This window comes from Heliangelus exortis, chromosome 3, assembly GCF_036169615.1.
Source record: "Heliangelus exortis chromosome 3, bHelExo1.hap1, whole genome shotgun sequence".
NCBI lineage: Eukaryota > Metazoa > Chordata > Aves > Apodiformes > Trochilidae > Heliangelus > Heliangelus exortis.
The window spans coordinates 66,374,173-66,388,168 of NC_092424.1; the positions used below are offsets into that span (position 1 = coordinate 66,374,173).

At 41.7% G+C, this 13,996-nt stretch overlaps 1 protein-coding gene across 1 annotated transcript; it reads left to right on the forward strand.

Moving 5' to 3' along the window:
• Window positions 1-3,790: 3,790 nt before the first annotated feature.
• On the forward strand, window positions 3,791-13,172 carry LOC139794867 (amine sulfotransferase-like). Its single transcript, XM_071741110.1, has 6 exons — window positions 3,791-3,929; window positions 7,918-8,126; window positions 10,342-10,468; window positions 11,060-11,154; window positions 11,892-12,072; window positions 12,833-13,172. The coding sequence occupies exons 1-6, from the start codon at window positions 3,791-3,793 to the stop codon at window positions 12,952-12,954; spliced, it is 873 nt and encodes a 290-aa protein (XP_071597211.1). The 3' UTR covers window positions 12,955-13,172.
• The last annotated feature ends 824 nt before the right edge of the window (window positions 13,173-13,996 follow it).

Consider the following 13,996-nt stretch of genomic DNA (forward strand, 5'->3'; position numbering starts at 1 on the left):
GGCTGAGACCAGGTTGGACTGGTCTGAACAATCATTTTGATGGAGTAGTGGATTCAAGATATTCTTAGAGACTACTGTCCCACATAGCCTGGAGATAAAAAACTATTTAAGCAGACGTTAAGCAAAGCTGACAAAAAAACCCCACAAAATGAAACAAACAAACAAACAAACAAACAACAAAAAAAACCCCACCTAGCGTAAAACAAAAGTTGTATTCATTTCAGCTCCTCTTCAGTCTTCCTCAACAATGTTGTTGATGGGGGAAAAAAAAAAAGTAAAAAAATAAAGAGGAGAAAAATAAAAATGAACAGTTAAAAAATTTCAGGTGCACACTCTGCACTGCTTTCACAGTTTTGCAGGTTATATGAGGTCTCTAATCTCTGCCTGTGTTAAAGATAAGCAAATATTGAAAGCAAGCCAAACAGCACAATGTCCATGGGTTCACATCTCAGTTAAAAAGGAACCGTGGCAGCTCACACATCTCCACAATTACTCAGAGTCACCGAGCTGGAAGGAAGTAGCCACGTCTCTGTGGCACTGAAAGAAGAGCAGAGGAAGGAAGTAAGTAAGTAAGCCTGAAATTTTTAGAATGTTAGATATGTGATTTAAATGATGATCTATTCCCCTCTAAGTAAAATACTACTAACTGTATGTAAACTTCTTTGTAGACCATTTTGACATGTGCTAATTGAAAGAGCTGCAGAGAACTAGGGGCTAGAGCTGGTCCATGCTTGAGAGGAGATCAGCTGTCCAGAGCAATGTTATCTCAGTGCTGGTCCTGGAAACCAGAGTCTCCCATGGGTTTTCTTCTGTATCATTCAACAACAACAACAACAAATTGGTCTCAGCTGTGACATATTTAACTAAGCAGAGAAAAAATGTGCAGTAGTTATGGATTTAGGATTTAAACTGGCAAATATCATTTTTTCTGCATTTGAAGTCAGTTTTGAGATGCATTTTTGAGATGGATAACTGGCTAGTACAAACACACCTGAATGTTTTTTCTCTCATCATATACACTAGATCATTAATAGGCTTTCCAGGAAGTATGGAATAGTATATTTCCATGGTATATTTCCATGGCATATTTTTCCATGGTATATTCAGACATCTGTAAAAACAAAGCAGAGCAATAACTTTTGTCCCAAGTGATATAAACCTCATGGTTTTTTGACAGAACAAGATCAAGAAGGTTTCTGTATACTGTGAATTGAATGTGTACCCTTCTCTTTTCCTACAAATTCCTTGCTCTTTCTCCTGTATCACTAACACACTTCACTCATTCTCCTTAACTTTGCATTTTTAGGACTTCCCCAGCTTTGTTGTCATTGCAACTTGAATTTAAAATCCCCTGGGTTTCTAAAGGTGCATTTTTCTCCTCGTGGAACTGCTGTTCATGGGAGGGTGGTTTCAGCTAGCGAAAGGCAGTCTTGGACTTGAGGCTGAAGCACCTCATGTGCTCTAATGCAGGCAGCTCCTGTCACCATGGGGTGTGGCAGGCAGCCCCTACCCACAGGCACCGCAGCGCCCGGCCCTCCCCTCACTCCCCTCCCTTCTCTCACTGCCCTGGCCATGGCCATACCACCAGCACAGTTCAGCTTGTTTAGTTCAGAGAAGAGGAGGGTGAGGAGAGACCTGAATCCTCTCTACAACTACCTGAAAGGAGGTTGTAGGAGAGTAGGAGTTGGTATCTTCTCTCAAGGAAATAACAATAGGACCAGAAGAAATGGCCTGAAGTTGCACCAGGGGAAGTCTAGTCTTGATATCAGTGAGAATTTCTCTACTGAGAGAGTAGTTAGGAATTGGAACAGGCTGCCCAGGAAGGTGGTGGGGTCACCATCCCTGGAGGTGCTCAAAAACCACGTAGATGTGGATGTTCAGGACATGCTGTAGTGGGCATCGTGATTTTGTTGTTGTTGTTGTTGTTGTTTTTGTTTTGTCTTGTTTTGGTTTGGCTTTTTTCCCTGGGCTGATGGCTGGATGTGATGATCTTAGAGGTCTTTTCCAACCACTACCATTCTGTAATTCTGTGATTTGGTTAATCTCATAAAACAAACTTTGAGACAAAGTTTGTCTCAAAACTTGGTAGCACTGAATGCCCAAGGGGCTGTTTAGATCAGGGACTGCCACAACCTTTGCCACATCTGAGAGACATCTGTGTGTCCCCCTGCAGCCACTGGAGGTAACTTGGTCACATCTACCAAGGGCAGGGTGGGCAGTGGGTGTCCCTGGGATGGTAGAGCCTGCTGCACCCCTTCCCCTGCCAACCAGTCCCAGCCAAGCAGCCAAACCAGCGGGGATCCCCGGTGACCTCTGGGGCATCAGAGCAGGAGGGCAGGTGGAAGGGCAGTGCTCCCTCCAAAGGCACAGCTGCTGGCATGGTTTGACATGGCACGGCAGGACAGGGACACATGGGGAAGTTCAGAGACCAGGAGGGCAGAGCCCCATTTCCAAGGACTGCCTGGTGAGGGGAGTTCAGATCTCCTGGTTCCCGTACTCACACAATCGGCAGATTCAACAAATCTAGGCAAGGGTCATATCCTTCTGATAGTGGAGCAATGGTGATATCTGGAGGGTGGAACAGTGGCAAACACAGCAGTTCAAGAGGGCATAGGAATGGTCACTTTGCAAGGGGAAGGCAGGAGACAAACACCCAGACAAAATTCCAGAGATGAAAGCCTCTCTTCTCAAATCTATTTTAATCCACATAAGATAATGCTTGTCATACCAAAGTCTGAAAGTGAACTTGCTTGTGTAATTTCTATATTTTTAGATATGTATAAATTATATAATATTATATTATAATGTTATATATAATTTATATTCTTATTAAATTATTTATTCTTATTTATACCATTTTATGATTCTACTATTTCTACCAAGGCTTGTGAATTGTATTATGGTACTAATATATAGCTCGTCTACAAAGCGGGGAGGGAGAGACTGAAATATCAAGCTCACTGAAATCCATGGTGGTATCATTCAGTGTGCAGAACAGACACAGAACAAAGCTTCCAAATCTAAATGCTCCGTTTGTCTCTGACTCACCTACAAGTTTCAGTCTCTTTGTTACTCTTCCTATATTTCCCCAAGCATTTGCTTTTCCCTAGTTACCACAACAGTGGTGATTAATGTCTTTTTTCTGGCAAATATACAGCGATGGTTTTAATGAGACACAAGACAAGAATCTCAAGAAAATGGTAGGTGTGTTTAAGATAATAACATGTCTGTGATTACCCATACTAGTTTACAAAAATTATGTTTTCTATGGAAGAAGAGTAATGAGACAAAGAATAAGTAAAAGGAGGTAGAAATTGCAAATTAGGACATTCTGTACAGAGTTTCATTCAAAAAATTCAGAATTAGAACTTGGTAGTTAAGCTAGGTCTGTTCAAGAGCTACTGACATTCCAAAGAAAACTCTAGTCAATCAGATCTTAGAGGAATCTTAGCAAATTATGCTTACAAAGGTTGCCTTGAATTACACTAGTTTTTACATGCACATAGCATACACCTGCATGTGAGTAAAGGGTACATACTTTTTTTTTTTCATTAGAAATGTACCCCAAGTATTGTTCTTGTGAAAGCCTGAAAGCTAAATTTCAGTGTACTGTTTCCAGAATTTAACTGAAATGCATTTTGCTAAAGTTTGCCATCATTGCATTCTTTGTTTAATTACTAACTTGGTTGATTTGTCGGAGTTTTTTTGTGTGAGATGAGAACCAAAGGAAAGGTGTAACTTTATACCTTCTCATTGCAGAGTATCTGCCTATAAGGACCACAGATTAAGGATGGAACCATCAAAAGAATATCTGTTCTGTTACAAAGGATTTTATTTTTCTGTAACTACTACACCTGAGTATGTAGCTTCCCTGGAGGATTTTGAAATCAATGATAGTGACGTATTTATAGCAACTTACCCAAAATCAGGTAAGAATAGAATGTTTCTAAAGGGGGAAACCAGCATCTTACTATGGCAGTGCTTAGGCTTGATAGTTATGCTTTTAGGAGGGCATTGTCTCTGAGTATATGCAGTGTAGTATTAAGTACATTTCCTTCACAGCCCTGGCCTGTCCAGCCAGACACAAGATTCTTGCTCATGTCCAGCTAAGTTGGTCTATCTTTTTCTTGGACTCAGTCTTACAGGTATATCGAAAGCAAGCTACAAAATAACCAAACTGACCTCCTGAGTCTCACAAAACACTTAAGTTTCAGTAGAGCCAGGTTCATCGGTGTTGGAGATGGTTGCGGATTCTCTGGAATGATTTATGGGCTCACACAGAAGATGGTTTGGGGGTTGCTGAATCAAAATTACAACCAAGCAGGAGATCAGAGCAAATGTGAGTCAATGATAGATACCATATTTCAAGGATAATGAAGTACTATTTACCTACCTAGCAAAATAGAACAGGATTGTGATGAATTCCTCATTCCTATTTATGAGATGAATGCAGCTGAGCAACAACCTGGCTTCACCGTGATCTCACATGAAATCTAAATTCTTGACATGACTAGACCTGCATGTTTCCAAAATAGGTTCACCTTGTGCTCTAAAACTGGTCCACACATTTTTCAAGACCGCATTTCTTTAGTGGTTAGCAACTAGTGACTTGATCATGCAGTGATTTATAACTAGGGCCTTGACATCTCTAGTGCCAATCTGTGCTTGTACTTTCAAGGCCTCTGCTATGCTGACTGTATGGGTAGATGAAGGGAAAGCAGTTAATGTTGCCTACCTTGACTTCAGTGAGGTTTTCAACACCATCTCCCACAGCATTCTCATAGGCAAGCTTAGGAAGTGTGGGTAAGATGAATGGACAGTGGGGTGATTTGAAAACTGGCTCAAAGATAGAGCTCAAAGGATTGTCAGTAGTGGCAGAGTCTAACTGGAGGTCAGTAACAAGTGGTGTTTTCCAGGGGTCAGTACTGAGCCCATCACCCTTCAATGTATTCATCAGTGATCTGGAAAAAAGGACAGTGTGTACTTTCAGAACGTTTGCTATGATACAAAACCAGGAGTAGTGCATGAGACACCAGAGGGCTGTGCTTCCATCCAGCATGACCTGGACAGGCTGGAGAATTGAACAGAGGGAAACTACATGAGTTTCAACAAGGACAAGTGTAGAGTACTGCACCCAGGGAGGAGTAACCCCATGCACCAGTATAGGTACAGTACCTGCTAGAAAGCAGCTCTGTGGAAAAAGACCTGGGACCACAGGATGCCCATGAGCCAATGATGTGCCCTTGTGGACAAAAAGGCCAGTGACATCCTGGGGTGCATCAAGAAGAGAGTGGCCAGGAGGTCAAGTGAGGTTATCTTCCCCCTCTACTTTGCCCTGGTAAAGCCTCATCTGGAATACTGATTCCAGTTCTGGGCTCCCCAGTACATAAAATACAAGGAACTACTGGAAGGAGTCCAGCACAAAGCCAATAAGATGATCAGAAGTCTGGAGCATCTACCATATGAGGAAAGGCTGAGGGAGCTGGCCTGTTCAGCCTGGAGAAGGCTGAGGGGGGGATCTCATCAGTGCTTACAAATAACTACAGGGATGGTTTCAGGAGCATGGGACTGGGCTCTTTCCAGTGGTGTCCAGTGACAGTACAAGGGGCAATGATCACAAACTGGAACACAGGAGTTTCAACTGGAACACAAACAAGAACTTCTTTACTGTAAGAGTAACAGAGCACTGTAACAAGCTGCCCAGAGAAGTGGTGGAGTCTCTGACCCTAGAGATATTCAAAACTCACCGGGATGCTATCCTGTTCAACCTACTCTAGGTAACCTGCTCTGGCAGGGGTTGGGACTGGATGATGTCCAGAGGTCCCTTCCAGCCCCTAACATTCTGTGGTTCTAAGATTTCAGCTTGGAGAAGAGGAGGCTGAGGGGAGACTTCATTACTCTCTACAACTCCCTGAAAGGAGGTGGTAGTGAGATAGAGGCTGGCCTGTTCTCTCTGGTGACCAGTAATAGGACAAGAGGAAATGGGGTATACCTCCACAAGGGTTGGTTCAGGTTAGATATTAGGAAAAACTTCTTCACAGAAAGAGTGGCAAGGCATTGGAACAGGCTGCCCAGGGAGCTGGTAGGGGCACCATCCCTGGAGGTTTTCAAAAGACAGATAGATGAAGAGCTACAGTGGATTTCTTAGTGGTATGGGTAGGGTGTACAGCTGGACTACATGATCTTAGAGGTCTTTTCCAACCTTGATGATTCTATGATCCTCTCCTGTCTGTGCTATTGGTAACAACTTCCAAATCTTTGGTTTTCTTCAGCAGCCTTCTAGACAGACTTCAGATAACATAACCAGTGTTTTGTTAGCATGCATCAGGGTCACTGAATATCTTGCTGGAATTCACTACACATTTAGAAAGATATTCTTGAGTGAAGACGTGAAGGAATGGCAGGTGTGGTTATGGTGAAGATAGATGTCACATGAGAAGCCTATGCATGGGTCCTGGGTGATAGAGCAAGAGGACAGGGAGCCCTAGTGATGCTAGCTCTTCCCTGGGCAGCATTGGGTGAGCTGTCCAAGTAGGGCAGAGAGGGAGGATGAGAAGGCAGTACTTAAATGGTAAGAATGTTATGGCACTGACATGAGCACATCTTTGGAAGTAGGAGTTTCATGTTGCAAAGTGATGGGCTTCCCTGGGACAGGAAGAAGTTGAAAGATGATCTTAAGCAATGGATTGCACAGCATGTCATCTGCATCTCATTCACAACTTTCCTTCTACCCTGTCCCACCATCCTCTTCCTTCAGTCTAAAGAAGTCTTAGTAACTTCCAATCCTTCTGCTGAGCCTCTAGCACTGCACAGAAAAATAATCCAGGTAGATAGGTTGCTCTGCTCCAAGGAGAGCAAGACAGTCAACACAGCCATGAAATCACTGAGTGTTGTTCCTCTGAATCATAGGGCTATTTCGCTTTCTTGCCCAGTGGCTTTACATCTACAACATGCATGCATGCAGTCTAATGTCCAGGACCAAGAGTTTTGTTCCCAGATGAGGCCTTAACAAGTAGGCTTCAGTTTCATATTCCTTCTTCTCTGTGCTTGTTGAGAGTAACCCCTAGCAATAACTCAATGCTCTTCTGCATTGATTCGAGTAATTTCAAGCATCCATCTTTACTGGCCTATGTTATAAAAGGGGGAAGCACCCAGTCCTAATATAGAGATGAGAAGGCCAGAGGACCTGGAACTAAAGAGTTCTGCTCATTGTCCAAGTGGGTAGTCATTTTGGATTTGCCTCCCACCATTACCAGCTGGCACATGAACACATAGACTGGCACCATGGTGGGTCCTGCCTTTCTAGTTCAGACTTGCCAACAGCTGTGACTGGCCTTGCCCAAGGAACTTTAGAGAGCCTGTTGCCAAAAGCCTTTGCTTTGTAGGGGTTATTTGTGCTTTACAAACATGGTGTTATCAGCTTCATCTCAGAACATCTCACAACACTGCAGGAGTTCTTGAAGCAAAGGTCTTTTCTAGATGGACTAAGTATGTGGTATTTTTAGGTGCACGGCTCAGAGAGATGCAGCGATTTTTGTTGCCACAAGAGGGTGAAGACAGACCTGATCTGTGTTGATTTTGGGTGAAGGAACCAGAGGTTTAATTGCAGGCTATGTCTTTTCTGGAGAGATGCAACAAAAGTATGTTTCCCTTCTGCATTTAACAGTCTCCGATACAATGTTTTCTTCAGAATGGGAGATGGTATTTGTATTTACAAAGTGAAACTCATCAAAGCTGTGCAGAGGCTTTGTTAATAGCAATATACTGTCTTTAATTAAAAAAACAAAAATAATAATAATAAAAAAAAAACCTCAAAACCCCCAAACAAACAAACAAAAAAAAAAAAAAAAAAAACAAAAAAAAAAAACAAACCAACCAAAATTAATCAAGGTACAAATAAAAACGTTTCCTTCTCAGGAACTGTATGGACTCAGAACATTATGAGCTTAATAATGTATGAAGGCCACCGTACTGGAGCAGAAAATGTGGACATCATGCAGAGAGTCCCGTGGCTGGAATACAATATTGAAAAAAGGGATTATACACAATGTCCTCTGCCTCGTGTTTTTGCCACCCACCTGCCTTACTACTTAGTTCCAAGAGACCTGAGAAACAAAAGAGCACGTGTAAGTGTTGTTATTTTTACGATTTCCTTAAAACCAATCATGCCAACTTGCCTCAGTGAATAAGTCCAAATCTCATTTTTTTTCTTCTTTCAGTTTCCCATGTCTTGGCTTAAATATCACCTGCTTCGTGTATATTTGGAGATCAGGGTCCTTCTAAAGTCCATTTCTCTTCTTTCCTTTTGCCAAATCTCTCAGCTTCAACACTGTTAGAGGGGTGGTGCAGCTAGGACAAGGGGCAAGGGTTTTAAACTGGAAGAGTGTAGACATTAGGAAGAAATTCTTTAGTGTGAGGGTGGTGAGACACTGGCACAGGTTGCCTAGGGAAGTTGGGGCTGCCCCCTCCCTGGAATTGTTCATGGCCGGGCTGGATGGGGCTAGGAGCAAACTGGTGTAGTAGAAGGTGTCCCTGCCCATGGCAGTGGGAGTGGAACTAGGTGATCTTTAAGGTCCCCTCCAACCCAATCCATTCTCTGATTCTGTGATCTCAGTATGGTCTATCAGGTTCAAAGACTTAAACTGATTTTCCCTTTGTGAAAACATCTGTTTCCAGTGAAGTCTGAAAAGGTCTCCTACACTGAAAATGTGAGTAGTATGACACATAATAGATAGACAGGAATTGTGAGAACTGCCTTTTCTTGCTCCTGAGTGCTGTGAGTTTCTGAGTAGGATTCTCCATCATGAATTGTGCAATAGCTCAGGGCCTGTCTCACATGGAAAATAACTCCTTAGAGACAGGTATAACCGCTTGACTAGAAGAAGGCTCAAGGACAGAACATGGACATATGGGCTAATCTGAAGACATTAATGAGATCCATATTTCAACAGCAAACCCAGAACTGCCTTATCTGTCTTTGCTCCATGGCAAAGGATCTCATACTTTTCTGCTAGTTTGAATTATAGTGGTCCTAATGACTTCTGCCCCTCCCATCCCGATTCCTGATGTAGAGTTTTCCACATCTGAGTAAGCAGTGAACTGTGGCAGAGCTCTGCTCTCAGGGGCTATGGGGGAAAGCTCTTAGGGCTGCCACTGTCTTCTCCAAAGATTGAGATGTAGTGGGAAACACAAGAGGCTCACCATTTTCTTCTCAGTACCAGTGAAGTTTGGTAGAGAAAGCTTACACGCAGAATATTTGAAATCCAAATGATGCCCAACAAGGAATGAGAAAATTGTCCCAGAATCACAGAGAACACTGTCAGAAAACAAGGACAATGTTGTGAGGGTGATCTTTTCCACCTCTGCTTGAATATGTCACTCATGGTGTTCATATTTTGTATCAAACCATAAAGTAACTTTTCTGTGATTTCAGATCAGAGCTTTTGTATTAGGCCTCTACAGAGTTTTCTTGCAATGTGTTGAAGAATCCTTATTTTCTATAGTTGGAAATAATGGTTTTGGGTTTGCTGGAGATAATCAGATAATTTTTCAATTAAGTATGAACAAGAAGCAGTCATGTTAGCAAGTTAGAAAAGGAGTCTGAGAGCATGATTCTTCTGTCCCTCCCTGCAAAAATCTGTAACCTCATAAGGGTGACATGCCAGGCTCTGTTTTCTCTCCCTAGTTAGACACCAAGTGTTAACAAGCAGAAACTTAGCAGAAGCTGGGACATGCTGCCAGTTGAGAGGCAGAGACTGCCCCTCTCACTAATGGTGCCTGAGGCAGCAGCTCTCCTGGTGGTCAGGAGTCAGCAGGAGCCAAAATAACCCTTGCCCGTAAGAGCTCCCTCTTTTAAGATACCAGTGCTCCCTCTGAAATGTCATTCAATATTTCCCTGCATGCTGCCTCTGGCATAAGGAACACAGCCAGAAGCTGTGGTCAGAGAATACTGATGCTGTCGACACTACCAAATCTGGGATTTACAAGATACTCTTATTTATTTAATTGTGACTGTACACAGAAATGAAGCTGGATCAACTTAATGATTTCTAGTGTTGTTATTGCAACTTGACTGCCTTGTGCAAGTGAACAGTATCACTGAATCCTGTAACACTGATCCTGTGAGGAGAGTTAGCTGCAGACACTGAACAGCTGCAGAAATATCAATACCTATAAACAAACTGACAGCATTACATTATCCAGAATTTACCTAATGTGATTTGTCACCTTCAAACTCTTATTAAATATTTTTAGTGGGACCTGTATGGAAAAATGTACTGCTGGTTGGAGTAGTGGAGTCCTTTAGTATCCCTGAGACTAATTTTTTTTATTATTTTGCAGATTATTTATGTTACCAGGAACCCTAAGGATGTTATGGTTTCTTACTACCACTTCTCCAAATACATGAACACACTAGAGGAAATACCGGATCTTAATGTTTTTATGGATAGATTTTTAGCTGGCAAAGGTAAGGTATCTTTTTTACTGAGAAGCCCAAATCCTATTGCACAACCTCAGACTGAATGGATGTTAATTATATCAATAAATATAAATTACCAGAATCCCCACCTGTGCTGTAACCTGAATCCAAAGCTGCAGAGACTGAGCTTGACACCATTTTCAGATTTAAAGTGGTTGAAAGGAAGTAGCATACTCATGGCTTTGCTTCTCCCTAACAACATGTAAGCTGCTTATTTTTTCTGAATTGGATGCTTATGTAGAATATTATCAATATGACTGAAAAGCTAATCTGTTAACACTTTCCACACTTGGTTAGTTGAGCTGAACCCATAAGAATAGACACTGGAGAGCAAAGATGGAGAAGTAGTTTTTTGCTTCTGCCAGTATAGTTGAGATTAGTAGAAACAAAAGGGAATTTGCCACATGATCTCAGATAATTGTTACAAAGACTTAAAGCATGCATCCCTCAAACTGTCAAAAATATTACTTTAAAAAACATTTTCAAAGACCTAAATGATTGATAATTCTAGTGTTTTACTGATAGCTGTTAATAGTATTTCTCTTTATTTTTTCTGCTTTAATAATTTCCCTTGTTAAGTCCTTGGCAGTTCATGGCTGGATCATGTTCTAGGCTGGTACAATCATGCAGAGGATTTCAATATACTCTTCCTTACCTATGAAGAAATGAAAAAGGTGAGATCCATTAGCATCACTCTATTCAACACATTCTCTTCTATTGAGTAAATTTTTTGACACTTTATATTGAAAAGTGGTTAATCCACTGCGGAGTAATTGAGACTTCTGAGATGAGAAAGTCATTTGTCTCATTGGCCATGTCAATTATTAGGCAATTATTAGATAAAACACTTTTCAGTGTGACAGAAGTTATCTTCACTCCCACCCCAAAGAAAACCTTTCTGAAATATCAGGGAACAAAACTTTCACAAGTATCTTCAACAGGAATATCGTGCTTATAAGGACAGTTCCACTGAAGGAAAGAATTTGTTAAGGGACAGGCTCAAAGTACTTGGGGAGCTTTCAAATTGCTGACCAGAACTTCCTGCTTGGTGGCTTTGTGAAACTTCTAGTTTCTCCTAGGTGGCTGTCCTTGTCCTGGTGGGCAGCCCCCAGAGTGTCCCAGCCATGGCAGCACAACCCACATCACATCCCACTCCATGGGTTGCTCAGTCTTCAGAACCTGGCACTGCTCAGGTCCACCCCCTCACAAGGACAGCAAGACTGACAAAACCCCTACAGGCAGAGTGCTTGCAGAGTGACAGGCGTGATTCCAGGGGTGACTTTGCCAGGGCATCTTCAGTGAGACACAGATTTTTCACCCATTTGTATGTCCCTTTTTTATTATGTATTCCACTACCATATGCATTTATTTCTTTGCATCATCACGACTCTTCAAAGTAACATTATTGTAGGATCTCAGAAGCGCTGTACTGAAGATCTGTAAGTTTGTGGGCAAGAAGCTGAGTGAAGAGGATGTGGACAATGTTGTGAGACAGGCTACATTTGAGAACATGAGAAAGGATCCCAGAGCAAACTATGAGAACCTGCCAGATGACATTGTAACAAAAGAGAAGGGCAGTTTTCTACGGAAAGGTAAAGTAGAAGCAGTCTCATGCAACAGCTATTAAATCCATACTTCCTGTTGTAAAATAAGCCTAGGGCTTCTGGTCTCATCTGGAATTCTTCATTTTCAGAGGGGAGAGTTCAGGTTAGAGGCAAATTATATTGGTAAGAGCAGTTTTAATGCTAGGACATCCGTGATTGTACTTTAGTTGCCTAAGGATAATAAAAAGGTCATGTTTTACCAATTGTAACACAAGTTATAAGTGGCCTGCTACCTACAGGAAAGGATTTAAAGGCTGCACTGAACCAGGGTTAAGATAATTTTTTTATTGTTTCTTACTTTCCAAGGCAATTAACCTTAATTGTGTAAGCATAGACCTACTTGGCCAACTACCCTCTGAGTCCATACGTGACACCTGTGGGCTCCTGGGCATTACTAACATGTCCACTCGATGATTGAGATGGATCTCCAGGGACTGAAGACAGTGGTGCCTTGAGAGAAAAATTAGGTGTTGCTTTTAATAATTTCTTTTTGATCTCAGCAGAATCCATAAAACACCAGAAAAAATGAGATGAATAACTTTGAGAAGTCAGGATTATAAGTCTATAGGTTTATACACAGCACTTAGATTTGCAAGCTTGCCCTCAAAAGAGCACACAGAGGCTAACTTGGTAGGCCAGCCACAGGGAGATGCTAAGGATGCCAGGAATTGCTTCCCACGACTGGAACTCTGGCTTTGTAGAGGTGCACATTCTGCTTCTCACCTCACTTTGCTGCCTCTTTCCCCAGGCACTGTTGGAGACTGGAAAAACATCATGACAGTGGCACAAAACGAAAAGTTTGACAAAGTTCTTCAAGAGAAAATGAAGACCCTGCCCATCAAATTCATCTGGGATATTAATGAAATGTAGGCTGGTTTTGAGTTTCATCATCCTTTGGTGTTTATACTAGATGGACATATCTGAAGCACTGGAAGAAGAAAATACATCAATTTTCTGCTATGTTATAGAAATTTTAACAGTGACAACTCAGTCACAAAATATGAGTTGTCTGAGGAAGCTACTCAGTTCCACCAGTTTTCTATTTGCAATTTTACAAGGTATTTTAATAAACTTTCTTAGTAAACCAACTTCCTTTCTTCATGTTTGCTTTTAATTTCACTGACTCAGATAACATCAGAGTTGTAGCAACCAAGTCAGGATAGACTGGTGTTGCTAAATGCTTCCTGAAAAATGTTTCACTGGTGCATTTTGTGAAGCTTCTTTTGATAGAACTTTCAATGTCCAGGCTGTAACTAGGGATGACCAGCTGTGGTATAGACACTCTGATATGTCCGAGTTGCTATTTCCTTGGTAAACAGCAATACTTAACCATTTGCTATTAAAGCAACACTTACCTTGCATTCTCTGGTGTTGATTGTTGACTGCCTAGCACACACTGTTAAGTCTCTGATGCATCTCTAGGATTTTTTTTACCTCCAATACTTTCTCTCCATCCATGATATTTTGTATCCATGATACTAAGCCAGTAAGCTGAAAAAACCTTATGTGACTTATATAACCACTGCTTCTCCTGACCTCTGAGTTTGAACTTCCTTCAAGGGGACCAGTGACCTTTTCCAACTGTACATATTTACCTTGGCCACAGAAAAGGTAACATTAGTTCAAAGTCAGAGGCCTAATGCAGCCATTCTGCTGAGTTTGCTGTGAATACAATCAGAACTACTGATTATAAAGTAGGACCTTGATCTTTACTCTTTTGCCAGTGACAGGAACTCCCAGCACAGTAATAAAAGCCACGTAAACCTCATGCTGCCCTGTACACCACAGCCCAAAGAGATCAGCTCACCCTATCAGTTGCACGTTTCAAGAACATGCAGGGCAGCAAGTAAAATTGAGTTCGTGACAATAAATGAAATTACATCAAAGAACTGCACAGTGTTTCACAGCCTGT

What these genes read in the sequence shown, in the direction of transcription:
- LOC139794867 (XM_071741110.1), top strand. Translation starts at nt 3,791, where the DNA reads ATGGAACCATCAAAAGAATATCTGTTCTGTTACAAAGGATTTTATTTT. An exon ending in AGCAACTTACCCAAAATCAG is followed by an intron (nt 3,930 to 7,917) that starts GTAAGAATAGAA and finishes TTTCCTTCTCAG; the next exon opens with GAACTGTATGGACTCAGAAC. An exon ending in TGAGAAACAAAAGAGCACGT is followed by an intron (nt 8,127 to 10,341) that starts GTAAGTGTTGTT and finishes ATTATTTTGCAG; the next exon opens with ATTATTTATGTTACCAGGAA.